At 40.1% G+C, this 24,815-nt stretch overlaps 2 protein-coding genes across 3 annotated transcripts in view; both read right to left on the reverse strand.

Moving 5' to 3' along the window:
* The window catches only part of fam210b (family with sequence similarity 210 member B), a 10,103-nt gene extending 7,363 nt beyond the window's left edge, over positions 1-2,740 (reverse strand). The window contains exons 1-2 of one of the 2 annotated variants that reach the window (XM_010776844.1): positions 2,226-2,740; positions 2,047-2,120 (exon numbers count right to left, since the gene is read on the reverse strand). In XM_010776844.1, coding sequence (XP_010775146.1) covers positions 2,047-2,120; positions 2,226-2,571 — 420 coding nt within the window. In that variant the 5' untranslated portion in view covers positions 2,572-2,740. Of the gene's footprint in view, positions 1-2,046 lie in introns of both variants that reach the window. The other variant, XM_010776843.1, reaches the window with a different exon arrangement.
* Positions 2,741-6,772: 4,032 nt separating this feature from the next.
* ppp1r16b (protein phosphatase 1, regulatory subunit 16B) lies at positions 6,773-13,464 on the reverse strand (the record flags this gene model as incomplete). Its single annotated transcript, XM_010776852.1, has 5 exons — positions 6,773-10,716; positions 11,608-11,755; positions 12,105-12,234; positions 13,141-13,216; positions 13,306-13,464. Coding segments are annotated over 5 exons (960 nt in total), but the record flags the coding sequence as incomplete, so codon positions are not given.
* Between the last annotated feature and the right edge of the window lie 11,351 nt (positions 13,465-24,815).

The raw sequence follows: 24,815 nt of genomic DNA on the forward strand, positions 1-24,815 counted from the left end.
TATATATATATATATATTATAGCAGACCCTCAAGTGAAGGTCAATTGCTAATGTATAATAGGCTGATGGAAAATGTGTCTTTGAGCGTATACTTGTCCTGAATAATCATCTAGCAGAAATTGGCAGCTAGAAGAGAAAAGGAAGACTCAATGATCCTTATATATCTGCTTTTAAACATTAAAGCTAATGTAGTAGCTTTAAAGATGTTTGCAAATGTGACATATTCAGCTTTTTTTTAAAATCACAAATCGGCATGTGAAAGGCCGAGGCAGCCTGTTGTCCATTCACTGCCATGTGGGACATTTGCCTCACATACAGTAACTCTCATTATCAGCCTTCTATGCCTTTTTGCTGTGTTAACATTCAGCTTCCTTTGAGGGCCTGACTCAGACTATTTATCAGGAGGACATGAAACAATGAAAGCAAAGAGGATGAAGAAGAAGGGAAGAGGAGAAAAACAATCTGATCTTTCTCTTCAAGGCAATTCGTCTCGCTAAATTTTAATGAAGCCAGTCTCGGTGACGTATTCACTTGTAAGCCCACAAAGGACAATAGAAAGACCAGAGAGTGGGCGAGGGAGCAGGCCTTTGCCTTTCAGAGGCGGGTCAGGCCGAGCTAAAAGTAAAGGCAGGCAGCAGCGAGGGAGGGTCATGTGAGCGAGCGGCCAAAGGGAGTTGTGCCAGGGAGGGTGTATAGGAGGGGAACAGTGGGACTGCTGTGTCTGATAACAGCTTGTCAGGGACATGAAAACACATGCCAAGTCACAGTGCTTTGCAAACGCACTCTCATGCACACACATGCAGGGACAGAGCGGGAGGGAAATGGTGAAGTGGTGAATCCCGCCTGTTCAGGGCTGAAACAGAAGCTAAGAAGAAACTGAAAAGAGTCTGGTCATGATTAGAAAATTAAAACTAAAACGCAAAAGTCTACTATGGCAGCATCCTGCAACAGAACTGTCTAATTTATAGTCTCATTAAAAAGGGAAACCAGGCCAATGTTGCACATCAAGTCTGTTGAATCCCTTGCCGTAATTCTTGTTAAATGTCAGCCAGTGTCCACAATTATATGATGCCTACGGTAAGCAGCAAATGTAGATACTGTATGTCTAGTCCTAAATCACATGTTCCATTTTAGTGATAACATATTTACCATGTTTAATCTTAAGGATTTTTTCATCAAATATAAGTAAATATCAAAGTGTTAGACGCAAGTTAGCCACACTGTTAGACTGAAGACTGAAATGTCCCAAGAAATGTGATGCACTGCATCTGCACTTTTTGCTAGCAACTGTTGGCATGTGAAAGGTGAGGGTGAACATAGCAAACATTAAACCTGTTAAATATCAGCATGTTAGCATTGTAACTGTGAGAATGTTAGCCTTTAGCTCAGAGCAACACTGCCTGAGGAAAGACTCTCAAGGCTGCATGCAGGGTGTAGAATCTAAGCCATGTGTATTACCTTACATAATCCTTGTGTAATTCAGAGCATGACTCAAACTCTAACCCTGCATAACACTGAAGAGTATATAGTGAAGTAGTGTTGCAGAAGAGCACATGCCATAACTCACTTAATATAGGCTACTATGACTCTCAATAAAAAAGGAGCCAGATCCAGTTTCCTGTCCAGTTTGAAGAGTCATACTTCTGTGAGCCTGTTGAACAGTGAGTCAGCATGTGCTCTCTGGACTCCATAAATAACTATTCTGCTACTGATTTAAGTTGCGAAGACGTGTCAATTATGGACATCTGTGAGTCCCCTGCACATGTAGACAGCCCACAGCTGTGGCGTCATGCAGGGTTGTATAACACGCCTGCATGCTCACAGGATGGCTGTCACTGAAGAGGCCCGGGCAGGCAGGCAGGCAGGCAAGCAGCGGGCAGGTTATTGCATATTTCATGGTTTAGAGTTCAACCAGGGCAACACTGGGACATTATAGTGGTTTCCCCCACCAGTTGAACACTGTGTGGACACAGACTGGGACCCGCGCGCTCTTATTAACTGGTCACCGGGGTTAGACAAACACTTGAGTTTAACAGTTTAAATTACCTCTTTGTTGTTAGCCGTGTGCTCCTCTACGGCTTCGCTCTTCTTCGTGGAAAAGGCTCGGGTCTGCATTGTGCCTGTGGAGCAGAGTCGACTTGAAACCCCCCAGTAACCTGTAAACAAACCATTACCCAGCTCCCCTCTGCTCAGCCTGTTTGCACGCGCGATAATATCTACATTACCGTGTTTACTTTGCACGCATTCGGAGAGATTCACAGCTATAGTAGCCACCCGGTCCAAGTGTCGCCGGTGTGGAGCACACGGTGAGTCCCAGTGCTGGACAGGTCCCCGGTCAGGGCTGTGTTGTTGTTTTTGTTGTTGTTGTTGTTGTTTCCCCAGGAGCTCAAGAGTTGCATCGACACCCGGGACGGATCCACAGAAACACCGGTACCGCTGAAACGTGTAACCCTTGCGTAATGTCACAGTGACGTCCCTCAGTCTGTTTGCTTTGACTCGCGCTAGAAACGAGCCCGTGGACTTGAAAGCCGGATCCAGGGCAGACAGGCTCGCCGTGCGACACAACAACATTGTCGACGACCGCCACTAAAACAATTCAGTGTCTCGGATCAATGTGAAATGAAGCGGGTGAATCGTTTTGAACAAGTAATTATGAGTAAGTAGCTGTACACATGCTGCCCTGTGCCCTCCTGCCTCCTTCCCTCCGGTCCTCTTGTTGACCGATTATCACCGTCAGCCAATGAGAGCTGACGCGCAACCGCACAAAGTGAAGCTCGCGCGGAGGGAGGGGGCACTTAAAGGTGTAAACGTGTTAGAAACTCTAACAATCCAGTTATATCATGAAACGTCTCTTGGGAATCTATATGTGTATAAGCCTAATGAATGTGTGTTCAAAGACTCAAGTATAATGATTACATGACTTCAACACTCAGGAGGTTCAGGCTGCTGACTAACTATTGTTATGTGATCTGTTTTGTTACATTCCTACATGCTTCTTTCGGATTATTCTTTATGTCAAGAGCAGGAATGTTGCTCCAGTTGTCCTCTCTGAACTCATTGAACCACACATCAAAATGCAAAGTAGGTTACATTCAAACATGCTGATTTAACAGTAAGAAAAACGGGCAAGGATGCAGGTCAAAGTGTCAACACAAAAATAACATCAACATTCAAACAAACAAAAGTTAAAAAAGGTCATAAACCAAAATCAACACCTAAAAAGTCAATGGAAAAACTTAAATATATGTGCGTACTGATGTAACTATAAAAACCTCTGCAAAATTAGGAATTACAGAATATCCTACTTCATATTGTTAGCTCTTATCAGTGTTTTTGGGTGTCACTGTTATGAGGAGATCAGGCAGTGCAACCAACAGCAAGCAAATATATCAACAATCATTTGAACTGTTAGCATGATGTTTTATAGTTAGTTAGTTAATAACATTTTACATTGAAAAAACAAGATATAATGCATACACAATGTAAACCTTGCAGCCTAGAATTAAATATAAAGAAGTCAAGTAAATAGTCAAGTAGGTACCTAAAAATTGTACTTAAGTAGTACTTGAACAATGTTTTACATTAGCATTAATACATTAGTAACTTTTATGTTTGTGATGTAAGGTTACATGATATGCAAAAGTGCAAACAAAAGCCTAACCTGAACAGGAAGTGGTGGAAAGTAGAAGATCAGAAACAGCTGTGCTTTGCCTCAATGTGAAATAATTGTGCCATATTACCTTATATATAGGGTTTTATCTGTGATCATTGTTGCATAATGTGATAAACATGTCCTGCTTTCAGAAATAAGTCATTATTTGCGTTGGCCTTTACAACTCTCCTAAACAGACATTACAGTTAGATGTACACAAACAGAGCGAGTGAAAGGCAGAGAAAAAGCAGTGAGTGTGAGTAGGAGGAGAGATAAAGAAGAGGGCGGATGTTTGGCATGCTGCCACCACAAACAGCTCACAGTCAGCGCAGAAACGGAGCCTATGACCTTTCCTCAGCAAAGACTCAAGTTCAACATGTGGGATGATTTAAAATAACTGTTCATCTCAAAAGCCTCTCTTCGTATTTGGGGTTTGGCAAAGTATCCTTTTATTAGTTTTAAGATCAGAACATGAATTTTTTCCAGAATGGGACATGTTAAAAAGAGACATCAGAGCAGTCAGAGGTATACTCCAACTGTCAGAAAGAAGGGTTTCTTATCAGTGATGATAACAGACAACGACAGTATGGTCAGAGAATACAATGGAAAATAAAGGGAAGTCAGGGCAAACACAAAGTTACTGCTGTCATGAACACCAGCAAAGACTTATTTATTTGGGACATTTGCCGTCGAAACAATTTGAACTTACAGTGATGTTTTGAGCTAAATGCTAATATCACAATGTTTGCATGTTCACGATGACTATGCAAATGTGCCAACATTCAGAAGTTAAAATGTAAACCATGACCATCATCTTAGTTAAGTGTGTTAGCATGCTAGCATGTCCTTACTGACACTGAACACAAAGTACAGCTGAGGCAATAACTCAAAAACTTTAATTGATAACATTTTAACTTCGACCTGATGACACTGGATGAAAAGTAAGGGCATCACCAGATAAGCAACATAGGCTATCTCTGTATAGAATTGTATTGCTTTCATCCAGAAACTCTTGAGATATTTAGCTTGAGCTAAACAGACTGAGATTGTACTTGCTGCTTCTTCAGATAATAAAGAAATATGATTCTGTTATATAATTCAGCATAAATGTTTGAGCTATAACACTGAAACAGTGTTCAATGTCTAAGACTGACAAACTGAATGATTAATCCCTCGGTCGATGTACTTGTATCAGCAGACAGACACTGGCTCACTACTTGGTCATCTTTAATTCAGGTCAGTGAGAACACTGGAGCCCAGTGAAGTGCAACAGAGCCTGGGAACGAGGAAGAAGTCCTGACTCATTGAGCCATCCCTCCATCCTTTCTTTCTTTTTGTTCAGCTCCTCCATCCATCTCCTAACAAGCTGGCAGGATGGTCAATATCCGTGGCCTCCTCCCTGAGCAGGCCCTCTTTCAGGCCAGCCATCTTTATTTCTTCAGTGCAAACATCTCTTCTTTCCACCCAGCTCTCCATCATGGCCGTCAGAGTCTAAGCAACTCCTGGCCTCACTTTATTGTCCTACTTCCACTCTCCCCACTGCTCCTCAGTGCCGTCCATCATCCTTCCTCCATTTCTGTGTCCAGCTGAGTGGCCAGTATGCGTCTGTATGCTCTTTCTGGCACTGATCCACTTCACCCTTCGGTGGAGAGGACTGAAGGACTGGGCCCGGAGCCAGCTGGCCGGGACTCACTGTAGCTCCGGCACAATAGCAAAAGCCAGGCCACGCAGAGAAGGTCGATGCAGCGAGGATCATGTGCTCTCAGCGTCTTTGTCTTCCTCTCTGTCTATATGCCTTAGACACACTGCGGGAGCTTCAGATGAAAGAGTGATTCAAATTTGCTCAAGACACTTAGAGGACTGTTACTTTGTTTGACAAATTAGTTAATGTATGTGTTTTGAGCTGACATATTAGTGATGTTTTACCAGCCAATATAATGTCCTGATAAGCTTCTCCATAAGAGACTGACAACTCCATCAGTGCTAAAAGGGCACTCCTTTTCCAATCAACACAAATGAAAAGGATGAATAAGCACTTGTGTTAGCCAATGGCTGCTGTTTACATGTGAGCTGTCAAGGAAGACAGACTAAAAGTGGAGAAAGTACAGAATGTTAAATATCAAAAATGGTGGGTCTTTTAGAAACACAGATATTATACATTTCCAAACTCTCTTCTTTACTGTTACAGTAGGCCTATGTGTCTGAAAAATGACTAACTGGGTGAAGCCTGTACAAATATTGACCCTGCTGAACCTGCAGCCAATGAATCAGAGGAAGTTCAGGCGCAGAGACGAAAAAAAAGAGACAACACAGAGCATCATTGAAGGAACAGTTGATGCTGGGCCAAGACCCTGACAGCTGTGAGCTGACGGACGCTGCAGCGCGGCCTGTGTTCAGCTGCAGGAGCAGGGCAGAGGAAGCAAACGTCTGGTCCAAATAAATTGTTAGTCACCTTTATGTGCCATGCAAACGTGAGCTGCACACAGTATTCATCTGATTTTAGCAATCCTGTTTCTCAAAACCGCTTCCAAGTAAATAATGGTGATACTATAAAATTAGATTAATGTTGCAACCAGGCAGAGGTGTAGTTGTGTTCACAATCCAATAAAAAGACTGCATGGTCCTCCTAGCAAGGTGAGCAAAGGAGATAGTGTTGTTATATTTATGTGGACAGACTTTGAGTCGCGAACACTACATTTTATGATCATGCTTATGATACTATAAAATGGTACCAACCGTTAGTGACACTGCTATTATCTGTTTTCTTTGCTCTACCTACTGTAGCAGGACCTACCACCGAGGCAGATTTCAGTACTTTGCTAATTATTTGTATGTCTCTGGACAGATTTTGTGACCAAACTTGCGTTTCAACCATTTAAGACGCAGTCATGATACCTTACAGGTAAATGAAGACTGAGTACAAAGATGGGTGTGGTCTGATTAGGGTAACAACAAAGTGGGACAGGAAGTGTGGAAGGGGCCATTGATTTCTATATGAATGTCCCCTGTTTGTTTTCAGGCCTGCAGGGCACATTCTGATTGAACAATTAAGAAACATAACACCTTCACTCCTTCAGAAGAGACCATATACAATTCTCAAAATATACAATTTATTCAAAATATGTTAATGCAACCATCAATATATTCCAGCAATTACAAAATCAGTAGTATTTTGACTTTATAATCTTATCATTATAGACAACAAGACTTGCAGACAAACACAAGCATTGATCTACCATGAGAACACAGGGTATCTTTATAACAGCTGACAGTCCCTTTGTGACTAATACTGACCAGGTCGTAGTTCGAAATGACAATTTAATATGATTTCTATGTTGTTAGCAAGGAAGCAGAACTGACATTTGAGGAATGGATTTCACAGGAAGAATAATCATGAACTTGACCAACTTCAGTGAATTTCGGCTGACTCATATCAATATGTCAAAGACATTTCTTAATCAAAAAAATAAGGATCCAAAATATGTGATAGAGGAATCACCCCGACTGTGACTTGATGTGTACTTCCTTTAATTGAGTAAAAAACCTGACCGTCGCAGAAGAAATGACCGCAGATGCTGGTCAAAGGAAAAGCAAGAAAGAACACAATGGGAGTGAAACCTTGATGCAGTGGAATGTGGGGGGGGGGTGTTCTACATAGACTCCCGAATCCCTCGCACTGTTCATCAATGTGGGAAATTGTATTCTCCTAAAAGTTCCTCCACAGTAACAACAATAACATGTGAAAGCAGTTTATGGTAACAACAAATAAGGGAATACTAATACAAACATATTTACAAACGCATCTGTACAAATATTTGACACTGTACAGTTGATGTGGCGGGGGTAAAGCGTTAGTGGCATTGTGGGTAATCACATGTTAAAAGGGGTTGGACTTAAGGAAAAAACACATCTGTTAGGACGAAGAAAGCCTTGCACCAGGGTTTTTAAATACCCATAGTTGTTCATTTCCAACTCATGGAAGACTATTTGGCACTCACAAGCAGATTAGATGAGCTGTTTTTAGATGCAAAGAGTACGGAACATTTTGGGAAATATGATTATTTGCTTTCTTGCAGAGACTTAGATTAGGAGATTGACAACATTCAGGTTTCTTAAATAAAAAGCTTAAACCAGTGGCATTGCAAAAAGGTAAAAAAACAAAACAACTAGTCAACACTCGTGATTTCACAACAGGAAAAGCCATTGAGTAATAAATACACTGTTGCCCATAAAGTTGGAATAATTTAGTTTTCAGACATTCCTCTTTTTATTCCAATTTATCCACACAATACTATCATGAGGTACAAAATTATTTATTCCAACTTTATGGGCAACAGTATACTATTGGGTGTAAGATTAAGGTGGTTTGGTATCATACATACTGGCATGAGTATGAGTCACAGGGGTGAGCTGAAGTTCTGCCTGTGCGTTTCTTGCTATGAGTAGTCAACATGTCTGCTTTGAAAAGGATATTTTAATGCTTTATTTATTGTTGGTCTAATCTGTAAAAAAACCACAACCAAAACAGGTTGTTGTCCCAGTTCGCTTATGTGCCGCATTAGTCAATTAAACAAAAATACCTGGCCAAGAAAATAGTTGAGGGGCAGGTTTTCTTTTGAATAGAGCCAGGCTAGCTGTTTCTAAGCTAAGCTAACCAGCTGCTAGCTCCAGTTACATATTTTTGGACATGTTTTAACCCCCTGTCCCAAAAGTCCACACCGAGGTGGGGAAAAGGGTGTTTAGTTACACTGCTCCATTTGATTGGAACAAGCTGCAACATGGACTTATCTTAGGGAGCTGGTTTCTCTAAGTGCTGCTCAGTGACGAGAAGCACTCTTGATGATTTGTATAATGATGTTCCTGATGTGACCATATGTTCTCTGTTTTCTGTTATTGTTTTTAATATGTGTTCTTTCACTGTGCTGCTGCCTATCTTGGCAAGGACTCTCTTGCAGAAGAGATTTTGATTCTTAATGAGACTTTCCTGGTTAAATAAAGGTTAAATAAGACATGACAGTGCTATTGATCTTCTTATCTAACCTTCTGCAAAAATAACATTTCCCAAAAGGTCACACTATTCCTTTAATTAGGCGGATTAGCTACTTTTAGTACTTGTTTTTGTATGTTATGTTGAATCCATGATGCACTCAAGGACACCTGACATAATGGTGTGCTACATATCAAATCCATCTTATGAAAAATAAATACTGAGGCAAGCATACAATTCCATGTGTGTTTTCAGAACATACTATACTTACAGTAATTCAATACACAACATTTACAACTTCAGTTAATAAAACAATACAGTGACTGGGAGAAGATAAAGCCACACAATGGCCACCAGAAGACACAACCTAAAACATAAACAAATAACACTGTTATTTGTAGTGACACATTATGAAATCCTTCCTGATAGGATGGCTTGTTTGTGTAATCTGTTCATAAAGCAGACAGTAACACTGGCTTACTTCTATCAGTTTGATTTTCCATGTCAGAAGGTGCTTCGCTGAACGTCCTCCAGCTCATCTCACATCGCATTCATGCTCTCCACACACCATCCAGATAATAAATACACTCAACTTTAGGAACCATAATGTTTGTTTTCTCTACACATTACATTAATTTCATAAATAAAGTCATTTACAGCCATTTCAACCATGTTTACTTAAATGATCTGAGCACAAAGTGGGTTAAGCATCAAACAGAGCATGACCTGTCAGTTCAGGTTTGATATGAGAGGACGGTGAGGTGAAGTAGAGTGACAGTAGAAAAGTGCACAACTTAACTCTGACATGTTATCCCTCGCTGCAGGAGTATACTTCCTGAATATGTAATACTGTTTTATGGCATTCCTTCCCTTTACTTATGCAGGCAGCACTTTAACATGACAGATATTTGAAAGAGACTTCACAGATCTCGTTTTGCTACGTCTCACTGTTTGATATGTTGTACAACAACATCATGTACTGTGATACATCTGGACCGTCCTGTGATGGCCTTTTGAACAAAAATATGACAAAAAGGAGAACATTATAGCTTGACAACAATGCAAGTTCTTCTTGAATATAATGTTTGATGACATGCTAACCATCCGTATTGAGGGGGGGGAACATATTCTTCACCTCAGAGGGCAGAACATGCACCGTGTACCTGGAGATCTTCTCTTGTTTTCTGACTTAAAATCTTTGAAACTTCCCGGTGAAAAAACCTGTTTACACTTTGAATCCTAAAAGGTCCACAGGGGACAATAGGGCCACACTCTTTCTGTCTTTTTGTCTTTTAGAGAGACTCCGTAAGGAATTTTAATTCAAGTGACACCTGGAAGAAAACCAGTAGCACTGCTCGGCTCCTTTCGTCCTCTGTGCTACACAACATGCCTGCTTTGGGGAAAGATGTCTCCAATTGTAGCAGGAGTCACATGACGGCAGGGAGGGAAAAGGATAGCTTTCTAAACTCTCTGCAGGCCAGCCATTTTCTCTGGGAGACGTTTAAAGGAGGGGAGGAGAAGGATGTTAATAGGAAACTCCCTCTCTCCTTCCTTCCTTCCTTCTATAGCCCGTTCCTCACTTTTTTGTGCAAACACTTCCTGATCTGTCAACAGTCACATGACCAGGTAGCTATGACACGCAGCAGCAGGTCCGCACCATGGGCTGCTCTTCCTCTATTGGCTGTTTCAGTTTGAGGAGGGGCGGGTCCCCGCTGGCCGGCGTGTAGTAAACCGCGTTGCCGTTGGAGGAGACCAGCGGCATGCGGGGGTCCTCTGAGTTGTTTTTGGCATCAGTGAAGGAGTCTGTGGAGCCGTTACCTAGGTGACCGTTGAACAAGGGATGACTCAACAGTTTGGCGGCGGCCCTCTGCTTCTTGAGCTCTGACAGAGTCTGAGCGCGCTCTCTGGGGCCGTCCTCCTGAGAGGAGGGTTCAGGAGACGCCGTGTTGCCATTGGAGGGCGGTTGCGGCGGCGTGGACGTCGTCGTGGAGATGAGCCCGTTCTGTTTGCTGCTGTCTTTGAGGATGGTGGGCAGCTTGGGCTTGTCCGGCAGCTCCACAGCTACGACTGGCTTCACCTGCAGGACATCAGACAGGTCTCTGTAATCTGAGGTTTCTCTTTTAATTGATTCAAAACAGCCATGCATGGGGTTGACATATCTTTTATTTGGGGAACAGGCTAAAAAAGAAATGATGTTAAGAAGATATATTAACATATAAGATATATATTCTCTCTTCAGTGAAACTTGGTATATAGTTTTAAAACTCTGATCAATCAATCACTTTACTCACACTTGGATTAGGATTTATGTTTATGTTTTTTATTTTCTTTGTAATGTTTCTGATTTTATGTAAAGAGTCTCTCTGAGTATTTGGAAAAGCGCTATATACAAGCGGGTTTTTTCATACCAAAAGCTTGAAATGTACCATTCTTTCTCAACGTCTTTGCATTTCTGATCATCATTTCTCTTAAAGCTTAAAGCTCATGAGAGACTGTCAGTGTGCAGATGATAACGAAATCATACACTAGAGATTAGAATTAGAGGAAGACAGATATTTCTTTCCAGTTGAGAAGAAGCCCTTGCAATACTCAGAAACTATGTAACTCTGTTGCATTCTTATCTTTTGAGTCTTGTATCACTGGAGGATTGCGGATGTATTTTCCATTGTGGGTTTTTTCCTGTGTGACAGTTTTGAAGGAAACTGACACATTTCTACAGAAATCTGATGTTACACTCCTGATGTGTGGGAGAGATAATATTTCTGTTTTTCTAGATTCACTTTACATATCTAGGTCATGTCAGGTCAGCAAGTTAGATCCAGGAAGTTAAAACATACCCCATCAGAAGTACGAGAAAACACAAGATACATTCTCAAATGCTATGTAACAAATATAACTATGCATGGGTTTAAACTTTATCTCATTCTAAAAACAAAGACACAGGGATATAGAAAAACAAACGACTCACTTTAATCACCTGGTTGTTCTCCTGATCCGACTCCTTCTCTTTCTCCTCCTGCCCCTCCCTCCCCCCCCTCCACACAATGGCCTCCGTCTCGTACTCTTTGCGGCACAGGTTGTGTCTATCCGACAGGCTGGCTCGCCGCACCACTTTTCTGTGGAGTAGACAAGAAACATGCCAACTATAAGGAATAATGCACTTTCTAAGCAATTGAAAATCCTAAAACAATTAGTCTTATATCACACTGTCTTGATTTACAGTTGAAGATGAATGGCTGCTCTGCCTATCTCAAAACAGTCTACAGTAAATATCAGAGATAAGAGGGTGCACATTAAAAAGACAAGATTTATAAATAATTAAAATGCTGCTCTTTATCTTTTCTTTTGTCGGATTTGCCCTCTCTGCTGATCTTTCCTGTCTCTTTGGGTAAAAACAAAAGTAAATAGACAAAGGTAAATACAATTTGCAGTATCAGCGTAACACCAGCAGATGTCAGCACTCACCCTCGGCTGCCTGCGCTGGACGTCCTCCTGCACAGCGACGTCTTGTGTTTGAGCTGTGACTTCATGATAACGTCATGTTTGTGTTTCAGGTCCAGCAGGATGTTCCTGAACTCCTCATCCTCACACAGATCTAAGAACGAGAAAGGATGAAGGGCAGGAAATGTCAACTCAAACTCAAATTGCAAAAGTTTGTTGTGCTTTGATATTCTTTTAGAAACTAAAACAAAACCAGGATTATAAAGAACATCAGTTTGAATTTTTACAATTTTTTGTACACACTGACTGTTAACATATAATTGATTAGTAATATTTCTCCATTTTACAATTGACTGACTACCAAGACTGCCAAAAATGTAAAAAGCTGATATATCAAAGTTACAGTAAAGAGTGAGTTAAGTGTGCGTTACTCTGCTTCATGTTTCTGACAGTGTTCCTAATTGATTTAATCCTTCATTTTATTAAAGTATTGACAAATGTTGCAGCCAATTACATGTTGTGTTATCGTTTTGAAAACTGGATGACGTATCTGTTCAACGGGGTTATTTAAGTGACTGATTGATTGGGGTTGTCCTGAGTTTTTGGATGATAATAATACATGGAATTTCAAGCAAGAACTTAGTCATCATTGGAGAGTGCAAACATCCAACAACAAAATCACAGTTTAGCAATCCCTCAGTGACATTGATTGGCAATAGTATGTTATTTTCAACTTTTATGTTTAGCTATTTCTTCATTTTCCAGTGATGTTTTTTCTATTGCCATAATGTGTATATTGCTGTATGTTCACCCTATAGAGGATTCAGGGATGTATTTGTATGTGCTCCTTTTTTAAATCCATAAATGCTTACAAAAAGTGAAAAAGCTGTTTAAACTAGTCACGAAAATAGGCTAAAAATGGTTTAAAATGGCCTCATGAAGATTTCAATCAGCATTTAAACAGGACAAACTGGTGGAATGAGATCATGCCGAGTGAGACATTGGTTTTTCTTAACCTCCCACCAGGTGTATTGATAGGAGCGCTGAGGTGTAAATATACCGATGGGGGTCTCCTCCAGGAAGGTCTTGGCGTTGAGGCCTGCTCCGTGAGACACCAGCAGCTCCGCCACATGCATCTGCAACAGCATCAATAAAAGCAGATCACATGACTGCTGCCAGAAACATTTGTGTGTGTGCCTTTCTGTTTCCTGTGGTGTTACCTTACCTGACCCCAGCACGCTGCAGCATGGAGGGGCTGCCATCCATCCGAGTCTCTGAGGTCCATGCGAGCCCCCCCCTCCAGCAGCAGCTCTGCAGCCTGCACGTATCCACTGGCTGCTGCGATGTGGAGCTGAGGACAGAGGAGGAACAAGGAGTAGATTCGTCAGTGAGCATGGTTTACTCTACATTCGCTCTGTGCATCAAATCCAGTACGGAGTTCACACTTATAGATGCCAGAGGATAATGTACTTCTACTATTAACACAAAAATGCTGACAAAACCCTGCACCTGCAAATATCTAATCATCAGAGAAAGTGGATGTGTCACTGGGCTCCTTTCATCCCCAATGTTTTGTCAGATTAGGTCGGCAGTATTGTAAAAAGGCTTTGCTGTTATTTCAATCGGACAGGAGGATGCTGGGTTCAGCTATTCTGCCATTTGTAAACTAAAGTCCCGTTAAAGTTTTTAAACCCCCTGCTGGCCTCTACTCTGCAGGTCAGACACTACCTTGATGAAGAAACGATTATACCAGGAGGTTTATCATCAAATATTTTGTTTCAGGATCTTAAATAAAAGCCATTAAACCTCTCCGAATCACAGATAGGCCAGTCGGTACAAACTTGTGTTTTCCAAATAAACCAAATATGTCAAGCTGAAGGCAAAGCAAGTTTATTTATATAGCACTTTTCAACACAAGGCAATTCAAAGTGCTTTACAAAAATGAAAGACATTAAGAGCATTACAAAATAGTGCAGTCAAAACACATTATAAAATGGCAGAAAATGGCTGACAAGGGACATCTTAACCAGCTAAGTGAAAGGTATTTAATTTGCAGTTTTAGAAAACAGACAATTCATCCATAAATATTCACATTTGAGAAGCTGGAGTCAGTAATCATTTGGATCTTTTTGCTTAAAAAAAGGAATACTTGCTTGTTGAAACTGCTTGGGATGATTCAATGGATATTTTATTTTTCTAGCCTGTCTGACCCGTGTAATTAACAGAAATGGCAATGCCCGCCTTCCTCTAATCTGCAATAGAGACGATGCCTGGTGTTTTTTTAACGCAGAGTTATTTGTTTTCAACGGCAATAAGCTTAGACTCAAATCAAACTCAGACTAGACTAGACTAACTCATCTTGATCTGAACATTGCTGAGCTTTAGCAACTGGTGAGTTTTACCACACCTTAAAAAAAACTCAATGCAACAACTCACTGAAATCAAATGCTACTACAGGAACAGGATTGCAAAAAGCCAAGAAAACCTTTCTTAAAGCATATTTTCTTTACAAACTATAATCATTGTGTGAGTTTTCGTGTCTCCTTCAAAGCAGGAGAAGCACTGCTATGATGGAAAGAAATCCAGCAATATAAATGTGTCTAGGTATCTTTTTTAATCGAAATTGGCTCTAACAATTCACAAGGTTTAAAACAAACAGTGAATGTTTCTGCAGCCAAACATCCCAAAACATTTGAAAGCAGCATGTGAGGCTGCGTTCAGTCTCCACAGCACAGCAGTGAAGTCTCCCTGATCTTTGAGAAGCTGACCTGTTTAAGTGGATGTTTATTTACAACGAGAGAAGGACATATCTGAAACGTATCAGGCATGTTACGCTCCATCAGTTCCTGCATTAGATTTTAATGCATTTCAGAAAGTGCCACTTCCTGGAGAGACTGGACATGTGCACGATTATCCATATTTCTAAACAATATTGGCTCTCTCCCCTCTCTAAGATGGAAAGCTTTTCACTCGGCCTTCCAAGTGGAGGAACCAGCAGCTTTGCCGTCAATAGAGCCAAAAGTTGGTCTGACATTTTGTTTGCAATGATTTTCTCAAAGCAGTTTCCTCAATTTCAACAACAACCTGACTTGCTTAATCCAGTTTTGGTCCAATAACCTTTTTTGGATAATAAAACTATAATTGTTTCTCCACATAAAATGAACTGGCTTTATGATCTGTATTTTACTTTAATCAATCATTTCCCTTTTCTTCCCACGGCTCCTTGAATGTTTTTGACAATAGTAATAGATTCAAGCACTTTAATTGACCCATCTCTATTTATATGTTGTGCAAAAATTAAAGTCCTTTTATTTTCAAATTGGCCTTGAATTTGACGTTTAAGTAGGTGTCCAAGCCACCTAGTGGTGATTTTTCATTTGTGTTCATTTGTTAAATTGAACTGAGAGAACTTTAAAAAATGAGTGTGATCAACCCGTTTTAACCTCAGGGATAACAATTTTTTTGTTCGCATCAAAACAAATAAATAAAATATACTTCAGGGGAAAACTAAAACATTAGCCTCACACTTCCTACCAGTTTCAGGTTTCTTCCTTTCCTCTCCGCCAAAGATTCAATAAGGCCTGCTCTAGTTCACTCCATCTTGCCCAAACACGAGGGGACAAGCAGCTCAATCAGACAATCTGTGGTCAGACTTTAGAGCTTACCAGGGTTATTTTGGGCTACTACCATGTCATGTCCTCGGGCTATTTTCATCCAGTGATCTGTCACGTTGTTTTACCAGCGTAGATAAATCCCTGATACATAATTAAAACTTAATTTCGCATCATAAGCCCTACTCAGGAAATACTAGCTATTGATTTTTTGTGACCCATTTTTATAGCATTAGTGCACTAAACTCTTCATACAAATTCATTTTAGAAGGTAAACTTCCCCAATAAAAGTAAAACAAATGGCCTATCATCAGAGGAGCATGCGGCTGTGAATCAATGCTCAAACTAAATTGTCTTGTAGCTCTTTTATGATGCATTTGACATAGCTTAAAGGAACTTTATTGCCCTAGCAATGCAACCAGAGTAGCTTTGTGAAACTATAATAGGTTTTTGTTTGAAATATGTTTGTCCTCATGTGCACCTCAGCCAGGCTTTTGTTATTGCTCATAATAACACCGACATCTTTACGTTCTTGATTTACATTTCATAACTCAAGCTTTTTGCTTATTGATTAGGGTTGTGTCTCATTTCAGATAGTCTTAACACTAAGTAAATGTACGACTTGAATCAGTGTATGTATTCAGTGATTTAATGATTCCCATTCACTTCTCATAATGTGTTCAGGCGTACATATTTATTATTAAAGGTTTATTCTAATGTACCGTTAAATCATTTTAGGATTACGACTGCAGGTGTATTCAGTGCTCGTGAACAGATCGTGTTAAAACCTGCAGAGCTTTTTGAGTCAGTAAAGGCCTGATTAGCTTTAACGGTTTATCGCCTCATGAGACAGCACTGCAGGGCGCATAATCAATAAAAGGTACATCTATTATAAAGATAATCCTCTGAATATTTACACACCCTTCCCTTAGTCCTGTCAGTGCAGACCACTGCTAATCTCTTTCTGCAGCACTTTAAAAAAGAACAAAAAAACACTCATAACCTGTTAAACCTGACAGGTCTGCTGGCTATTATGATGGCCCCATTACATCTGTCCAGTGTTCAGAATCTCTACAGCTGCAAGTGAATTGTCAATGATGTCTAAACAATTATATTTGCCAAACTACTTTAGGATCATGTCTGTCTGATTGTAAAATTCATACTGAAATATTGGCTGCTCTAATAAATCCTGGTGTCCGTGGCAACAACACTTAAAGTGGACCTATCATGCTATATTTGAATAATATATTGTAGGACCATACCTATATAAGGCATATTTATACTTTTTATTTTTCAAAATACCAAACAGATCATGCATTTTAGCCATTCCTCATTTCGCTCAATTTAACACTGTCTTTGCATGGGCTGATTCTGTGAGAACAGCACCATCTACAGGCCTGGCATATGTACTACAGCGTCTCCAGCGCTTTCCAACGGCAATGTCCGTGGCTGTCTCCTCCTGATTGGTGGAGTTGGCCCAATAGCCGTAGCGCCACTTCTGTGACGTCATAGAAGTGTTCAAATCTGGATCAGTCTGTATCAGATCCGTTGCAGCCCCTTTTTAAGAGATTTGGGTATGGAGGGAAATAGAGAGGGTTTTGTTTTCTGACACTTGGTGAGTTCCCTGGAACACCGGGGACACATATTCATGTATAAAAGATGTACAAAAGTGCATTTTGCATGATAGGTCACCTTTAAGTCTGATTGCTGGACGATTAAGGATATTAATATTATCTGTGATAATAGTAGAAATACCTTATTATTCAATACCTTGTAATCTGAAAATATGAATTAATTTATTTTGTTTAGTGCGAGAGTGTAATCTGATCTGACAAAAATGTATTAATCACCACTATTTAACACATGTCTGGTCATTGGAAATTTCACAAAACAATCATTAATTGTACATCTGTCGACATCTGGTCATTCAATTCAAAGTTCATCTTTGTACGAGAGCTGGAAAAACATGTCCGTCAGTTTCATGTTCTGTTCTTGTACATATCATATTCTATTTACATGTATATAGACGTCTTGCACTATATATATCCCCCCCCGTGTATTTTATTATTCATTGTCGGAGGAGTTCAGGTCAGAAAAATTTCAGAAATTTTTCTGACCTGAACTCCTCCGACAATGAATAATAAAATACACGGGGGGGGATATATATAGTGCAAGACGTCTATATACATGTAAATAGAATATNCATCACCCATTCTAGCCATGCCTCATATCCCTCCATTTCACTTCCTGTTTCAAAAGTGCTGATTCGGGGTATAAAAGAGAAATTGATTAAAAAAAAAGAAGGAGGGCTCTGAGCTCATGCGGGAGATTCTACCGGCAGATACTGCCGTGATGAAAACGCCATATCATGGATTACCAAGGCTTTCTCTCCTGCCGGTTATACCACAAGGTGAGTTCCTTTCTATGTCCTGCTTCTTCACACACATGCTCTGTGCAGTACAGGATAGCTCTGAGTGTTAGCGATGTTAATGTTAACACCGACCATATTACGTCCAAAACAGTCGGGCATTGTTTCTGATAGCAACGTTCCTGATAGGGCCGTGGGTGTAAAGCCAGCCTACATTTCCGATATTACGTCATATTGGACGCAAATCTGGATCAGCTCCGTTGTAGCCCCGTTTTTAGAGATTTGGGTACGGAGGAAAAGAGAGAGGATTTTATTTTCTGACACTGCGTGAGTTCCCCGACACACCGGGGACACATCTTTATGTATAAAAGACATCAAAAAGTGCATTTTGCATGATAGGTCCCCTTTAAGTACATGATCTGAGGTACTTTTCCCCCCTCTACTACTAATCCAATTATGGCCATTTCTACCTCTGCTTGTATTATTGCATCTGCATCTAACTAGCACTAATACCATGTCTACTAATGCTATTGCTACTACTCAACTTCTACTTTTTTTCTAGAAATGCTACTATTGTTAGTGCTACTTGAATTGTTTGCATTATTGTGCATTAGGTATACTGTATTGTCAAGGTTAGTGTTTCATGTCATGATTTAATTTATTTTATGAGGCAGTCAGTTTGTGTCTGTTTTGATGAAGTGCTTTATAACAAAAATCTAAAATTAGAACCTGATAAAGAAAGATAAATGTATAAAGCAGATAAGATTGATAGATTTGCGATACAAAAGTGTTACTGGTCAAGTACAATGACATTAAAAGGAACAAAGAAGTCATATCAAAGTGAGTAATTAGATTTTGGGTAAACCAGCTGTTACCAGCTGTCCTCACTTGAACCCAGTTGTTTTTTCCCCATATGACAGACCAAGACTCTATAACCCTTCATCAAATTTGAAATGACATTAAAAGTGCTTGTCTTACTTCAGCTCACTGCAGATGGTTTCACTTATCATTCTGTTAAATTAGTTAACGTAATAAGAATAATAATGTATTTTATTTTTCCACTTGGGGAAATGTTCTGCTTGATCAGGAAAAAAGTGAAAAATACCGACTTCCTCTCCCGGACAACAGAGATACAATATGTGTTTCACACTCGAATAATAGTTAAGGTTTTTGGAACCATGGCTGTGATCTTTCCTAAACCATATCCATGGCTACGGTCCACTAGTCCAAATGGTTAGTATTCTTTACTTCCTGAAACTGAACCAGATATCAAACATGGTGGCACCGAAAACACATGCGCAGGGGTTATGAAGAGCGCTGCATAAACAAAAGGCTGCAAGAAGCTCAAAACACAACAGGGACACTAGAAAAGTGATGCACACAGCACTTGTTGATGGGGATTGTAAAGTTGGCCAACTGTCACTGGAAACTTACCTCAAATGTCTGCTTTTTTTTACCAATGTGAACATATGATTCCTTCTGATATTATTGCAGATCCGCTGTAAGCTAGCTAGCTAACATAGCTAACCTAGCCATGTCAAATATACTAACTACACACTAGGGCTGCCCCCAAATAGTCGATTAATCACTAGTCATTAAGTCTTAACTGAGCAATTTTTCATTAGTTGATTAGTTTAAAAAAAAAAATGATATACAAATACAAAATAAACCTTGCTGCATGTGCTATGTCAGCTGGAAACCCCCTCAGACTTCATTCAGATTGGAGCCTGTACATTAAGTTAATTTGGTCGGGCAGGAAATCTAAAGTGTGGATCTTTCTGAGCGAGTAAAGGACAAATCCCACAAGGTGACATGCAAACTACGACGGCAAAAGTCTCCTCCGTATCCACGCCATCAAAGCGCAGCTTCCTGAATGCCGGCTTCATAACAAAACACAGAGCTTAATTATCCCCTCAACATGTGTTACTTTCTCAGACTTTCAGACTTTTTGCCGACGCTCATATTTTCAGTGTTTCCGTTTCCCCTATAGTATTTATTGGGTTGTTATATTCAGATATGAATAATAGAAACTAGAACTAAATGTTCCGTGTGTGTCCTCGCTGCTTGTTCACACACACAATAAGAATCCTTACTGGAGCTGCGTCCGTGCGCTGTGACTCTCATGGCTCTCTACATTTAATTTATATTTCAAAGGTTCATTATTACAGTTTTATTTTATATATATATATATATGCTGTTATAATAACGCTCTTTATCAGCCTTTGAAACTGAAACCATTTTGGGCAAAATCTTTTTTTAAATATATATATTTAGAATCATAATGTATCATAAACGTGCGACGATAAGTGGACTAATCACCTTAATTGACGACTATTGGTCGACTAGAAAAATCTTTAGTCGAGGGCAGCCCTACTACACACTTACAATTATGAAACAAATTAACTTCCAACAGTGACAGTGACGATCAACTTTTTAAGTCCCGAACTTCAACAGGCGCTCCGGTCCCAGCTGTGTGTGCTTTTAGTAAACTCTGCGCATGTTTCGCCATGTTGGTGAATGTTTTTGTTTTTACATTTGCATACATTTTGAAAGTGCAAGGTGTTTCTCCTCATGGAAGTGTTTTGCGTCATTGTAGTGTGTTTGCACCTGTCGGCCACCATACAAAACCTTCATACCAAAAAGCATATATTTATTAAGCAGACTTTGTACAATCCAAAAGCATCTCAGCATCAGAAATATAGAGGCCTCTCAGAGACATGCAATGTGCCCAATCAAGCTTTTAAGGTAGGATATTCCAAAAAAGTACATTTCATCTAAAAAAGACTTGAGGGGATAGTTGTGATGGGCCAGTATAAAAAAGCTACTGTATTTAGCAGTCCATCACATCTATCAATTTCCTTTCTCTATCATCCACAGTACATCCCGACTCATTGTTTTGTTTAAGATATGCCATTAGCAAATCCAAATGAATCATTACACCTATTTTTTCTCCTCTCTCAAACCTTGCTGTGCGTTCATAACCATTTTCCATCTTTCATCAGCTCACCTCTGTCATCAGGCCACCAGGCTCCATTGATCCTCTAATAACCTTATGAGGAGATAATTACACCATTTGTAAGTTGCCCGACGGAACTATTGATGCCCGCATTACGCGCCGCTCGCCAACTCTTAATTCATTTTGCTACAAACATCACAACAAATTCTAATCAATATGGTTTGGGATGCGCATGAAATGCATCATCGAAATGGGAGAATTATGCAGATGTAGTTTGCAACATTGCAGAGTCTGTGTTTTCTTTCTTTATAAAGGGGTGTGTTTATTTACAGAGGAGTGTGACGTGAATACAAACTCACCACAGATCTTAATGACCGAACATCATGCAAAGTTTTAAAAGGAACTTTTCCAACCTAAAGGAGGTCAGAATTTGGATGGAGGATAAAAATGTACAACTGGGTCAGTCTTTCTTTTTATGTATCAAATCTAGCTGCAGTTACAAAAAGTGCATCCCGTTTCCACTGATCATCCTTGAAATGTTTCTATAACTTGACTGGATTCCACCTGTGGTCAATTAAATAGATTTGACATGACTTGGAAAGGAACACACCTGTCTATATGAGGTCCCACAGTTGACATTGCACATCAGAGCACAAATCAAGTCATGAGGTCCAGGGAATTGACTGTAGACCTCAGAGACAGGATTGTTTCAAGGCACAGATCTGGGGAAGGGTACAGAAAAATGTCTGCAGCATTGAACGTCCCAACAAGCACAGTGCTCTCCATCATTTGCATGTTTGAAACCACCACAGCTCTTCCTAAAGCTGGCCGTCCGGCCAAACTGAACCTGATGGTCACTCTGACAGAGCTCCAGAGTTCCTCTGTGGAGATGGGAGAACCTTCCAGAAGGACCACCATCTGTGCAGCACTCCACCAATCAGGCCTTTATGGTAGAGTGGCCAGAAGGAAGCCACTCCTCAGCAAGCCCCCATGGAGCACCTAGAGGACTCTCAGACCACGAGAAAAACAAATTGTCTGGTCTGATGAAACCAAAATGGATCTCTTTGGCCTGAATGCCAAGCATCATGTCTGGAGGAACCCAGGCACCGTTCATCACCTGGCCAACACCATCCCTACAGTGAAGCATGGTGGTGCAGCATCATGGTGTGGGGATGTTTTTCAGCAGCGGGAACTAGGAGACCAGTCAGGATCAAGGGAAAGATGAATGCAGCAATGCACAGAGAGATCCTTGATGAAAACCTGCTCTAGAGTGCTCTGGAACTCAGACTGGGGCCAAGGTTCACCTTTCAAAGAACAACGACCCGAAGCACACAGCCACGATAACAAAGGAGTGGCTTCGGGACAAGTCTGTGAATGTCCTTGAGTGGCCCAGCCAGAGCCCAGACTTGAACCGGATTGAATATCTCTGGAGAGATCTGAAAATGGCTGTGCACCGACGCTCCCCATCCAAGCTGATGGAGCTTGAGACGATCTGCAAAGAAGAATGGGAGAAACTGCCCAAAGAAAGGTGTGCCAAGCTTGTAGCATCATACTCAAGAAGACTTGAGGCTGTAATGGCTGCAAAAGGTGCTTCAACAAAGTATTGAGTAAAGGGTGTGAATACTTATGTACATGTGAAATTTGAGATTTTTATTTTTAATTCATTTGCAAAAATTATTTTAAAATGTTTTCACTTTGTCATTATGGGGTATTGTGTGAAGAATGTTGAAAAAAAAATGAATTTAATCAATTTTGAACTATGGCTGTAACATAACAAAATGTGAAAACAGTGAAGGGGTATGAATACTTTCCGGAGGCACATATATTGTTGTATAGATGCCAGAAAATGGAACTAGGTTTGACTCTCTCCAGATGCTTCCCTCTGTGTGTCGTGAAGTGTCTCTCTGTCTTACTATCCTTACTGGTATGAAGTACGGTGCTGATTATGTTGCCAAGCTTTGTTAGTAATCAATAACATAAGTTACCAGAGATAATAAAGTCTTATACAATCAATAGAGGCAATTATAAAAATGGTAATAATAATATTTCATATAAAGAAGATATGTGAACACTGAGAAGTATACTGCAGAGGTGAAGACATTGGAGAAAAGTCTTTCCCTTTGTTATTTTCTTCTGTCCTTAGTTCATGCATATTCTTCCTGTAATGAGGCTTTCATCCCTCTCTTTCTATTAACCATACTCTTGCCTTTTCCCTCTATCTGTCCTTTACAGCTATTGTAGATTTAACTCTGTTTTATATCTTCATCTTTTACCTCCTCCTCCATTCTAGTCTCACTTTTCCTTTTCTTCTTCTTCATTGGTGAACATGTTGTTATTGTTAGGCAGCGGCAGGGCTGCAGAGCGTCAAGAGAACAGGCCGTGATTGGATAGAACATGCATGAGTAAATAACCACAGGGAGTGTGTACTTTTACAGTGCGCTGTGACACTGAACCCCATACTGACCTAGCTATATGGTGACCAACAGCATATGACCTACCCAAAGGCAAAATGTTATTCAATGTATTTTTTATCTGAATATGCCATTAATGTTAATTTGGCAATATGCTCCAAGCAACCGTATTAATAAAATAGAAAACAGTACATTTATCTGTGATAATTATGTAAGAGTTATGGACAGGTGCGGCAAAGTCAGTTATGGTGTGCCGCAAGGATCTGTGCTCGGTCCTCTATTGCTATATTGCCCCTCGGTACTTTTATCAATAGTTACAAACTAGGTTTTTATTTCAATGCAGATGATACTTAATTTTAAATTTACATTCAAACACGATGTTTGTTGTTAGCTGGTCAAATGGAAGAATGCTAATCTGAAATTAAGCAATTAATGTAATTGAAATTCCTTTTTTTAAATGCTGTAAAAACAGAAATGTTAATTCTGGTTCTGACAGTGGAATTTAATTTTGTGATCTAATTGTAAAAATAACTACCTCCATCATTTCACAAAGCCCTTGGTGTGATGGTGTCCATGTTGACTCTTATCTCTCCTTTGAAAACCATATATTACTAGGGCAGTATATTTCCATATACAAAACATTACTTGCAAAATGCACTTTTGTACGTCTTTTATACATGAATATGTGTCCCCGGTGTTCCAGGGAACTCACCAAGTGTCAGAAAACACAAGCCCCTCTATTTTCCTCCATACCCAAATCTCTTAAAAAGGGGCTGCAACTGATCTGATACAGACTGATCCAGATTTGAACACTTCTATGACGTCACAGAAGTGGCGCTACAGCTATTGGGCCAACTCCACCAATCAGGAGGAGACAGCCACGGACATTGCCATTCGAAAGCGCTGGAGACGCTGTAGTACATATGCCAGGCCTGTAGATGGTGCTGTTCTCACAGAATCAGCCCATGCAAAGACAGTGTTAAATTGAGCGAAATGAGGAATGGCTAAAATGTATGATCTGTTTGGTATTTTGAAAAATAAAAAGTATAAATATGCCTTATATAGGTATGGTCCTACACTATATTATTCAAATATAGCATGATAGGTCCACTTTAAGATTAATATGTGGCAGCTATTTTTCTGTCTTTTTCTTTATTTGTGTTGCAGTTATGAGAAAATGTATTTGTTTTGTTATTTTAAACATGAATTGAAAATGAGTGAATGGTACGAATATATAATAATAATATCTGAAGTGCTTTGACAAAAAATCCATAAAAAAATGTAATCAGTGGAAGCCGTCGCGCTGTAAAAAGCACGACCAATCATCTGAGCCGGCCCGGCTAAAGTAACTGGATGGCCTACCTGCCTGTCAGCCTTCCATCTGTGCAC

The sequence above is a fragment of the Notothenia coriiceps genome, unplaced genomic scaffold (assembly GCF_000735185.1).
Source record: "Notothenia coriiceps isolate Sejong01 unplaced genomic scaffold, NC01 NC01_scaffold00017399, whole genome shotgun sequence".
Classification (NCBI taxonomy): domain Eukaryota; kingdom Metazoa; phylum Chordata; class Actinopteri; order Perciformes; family Nototheniidae; genus Notothenia; species Notothenia coriiceps.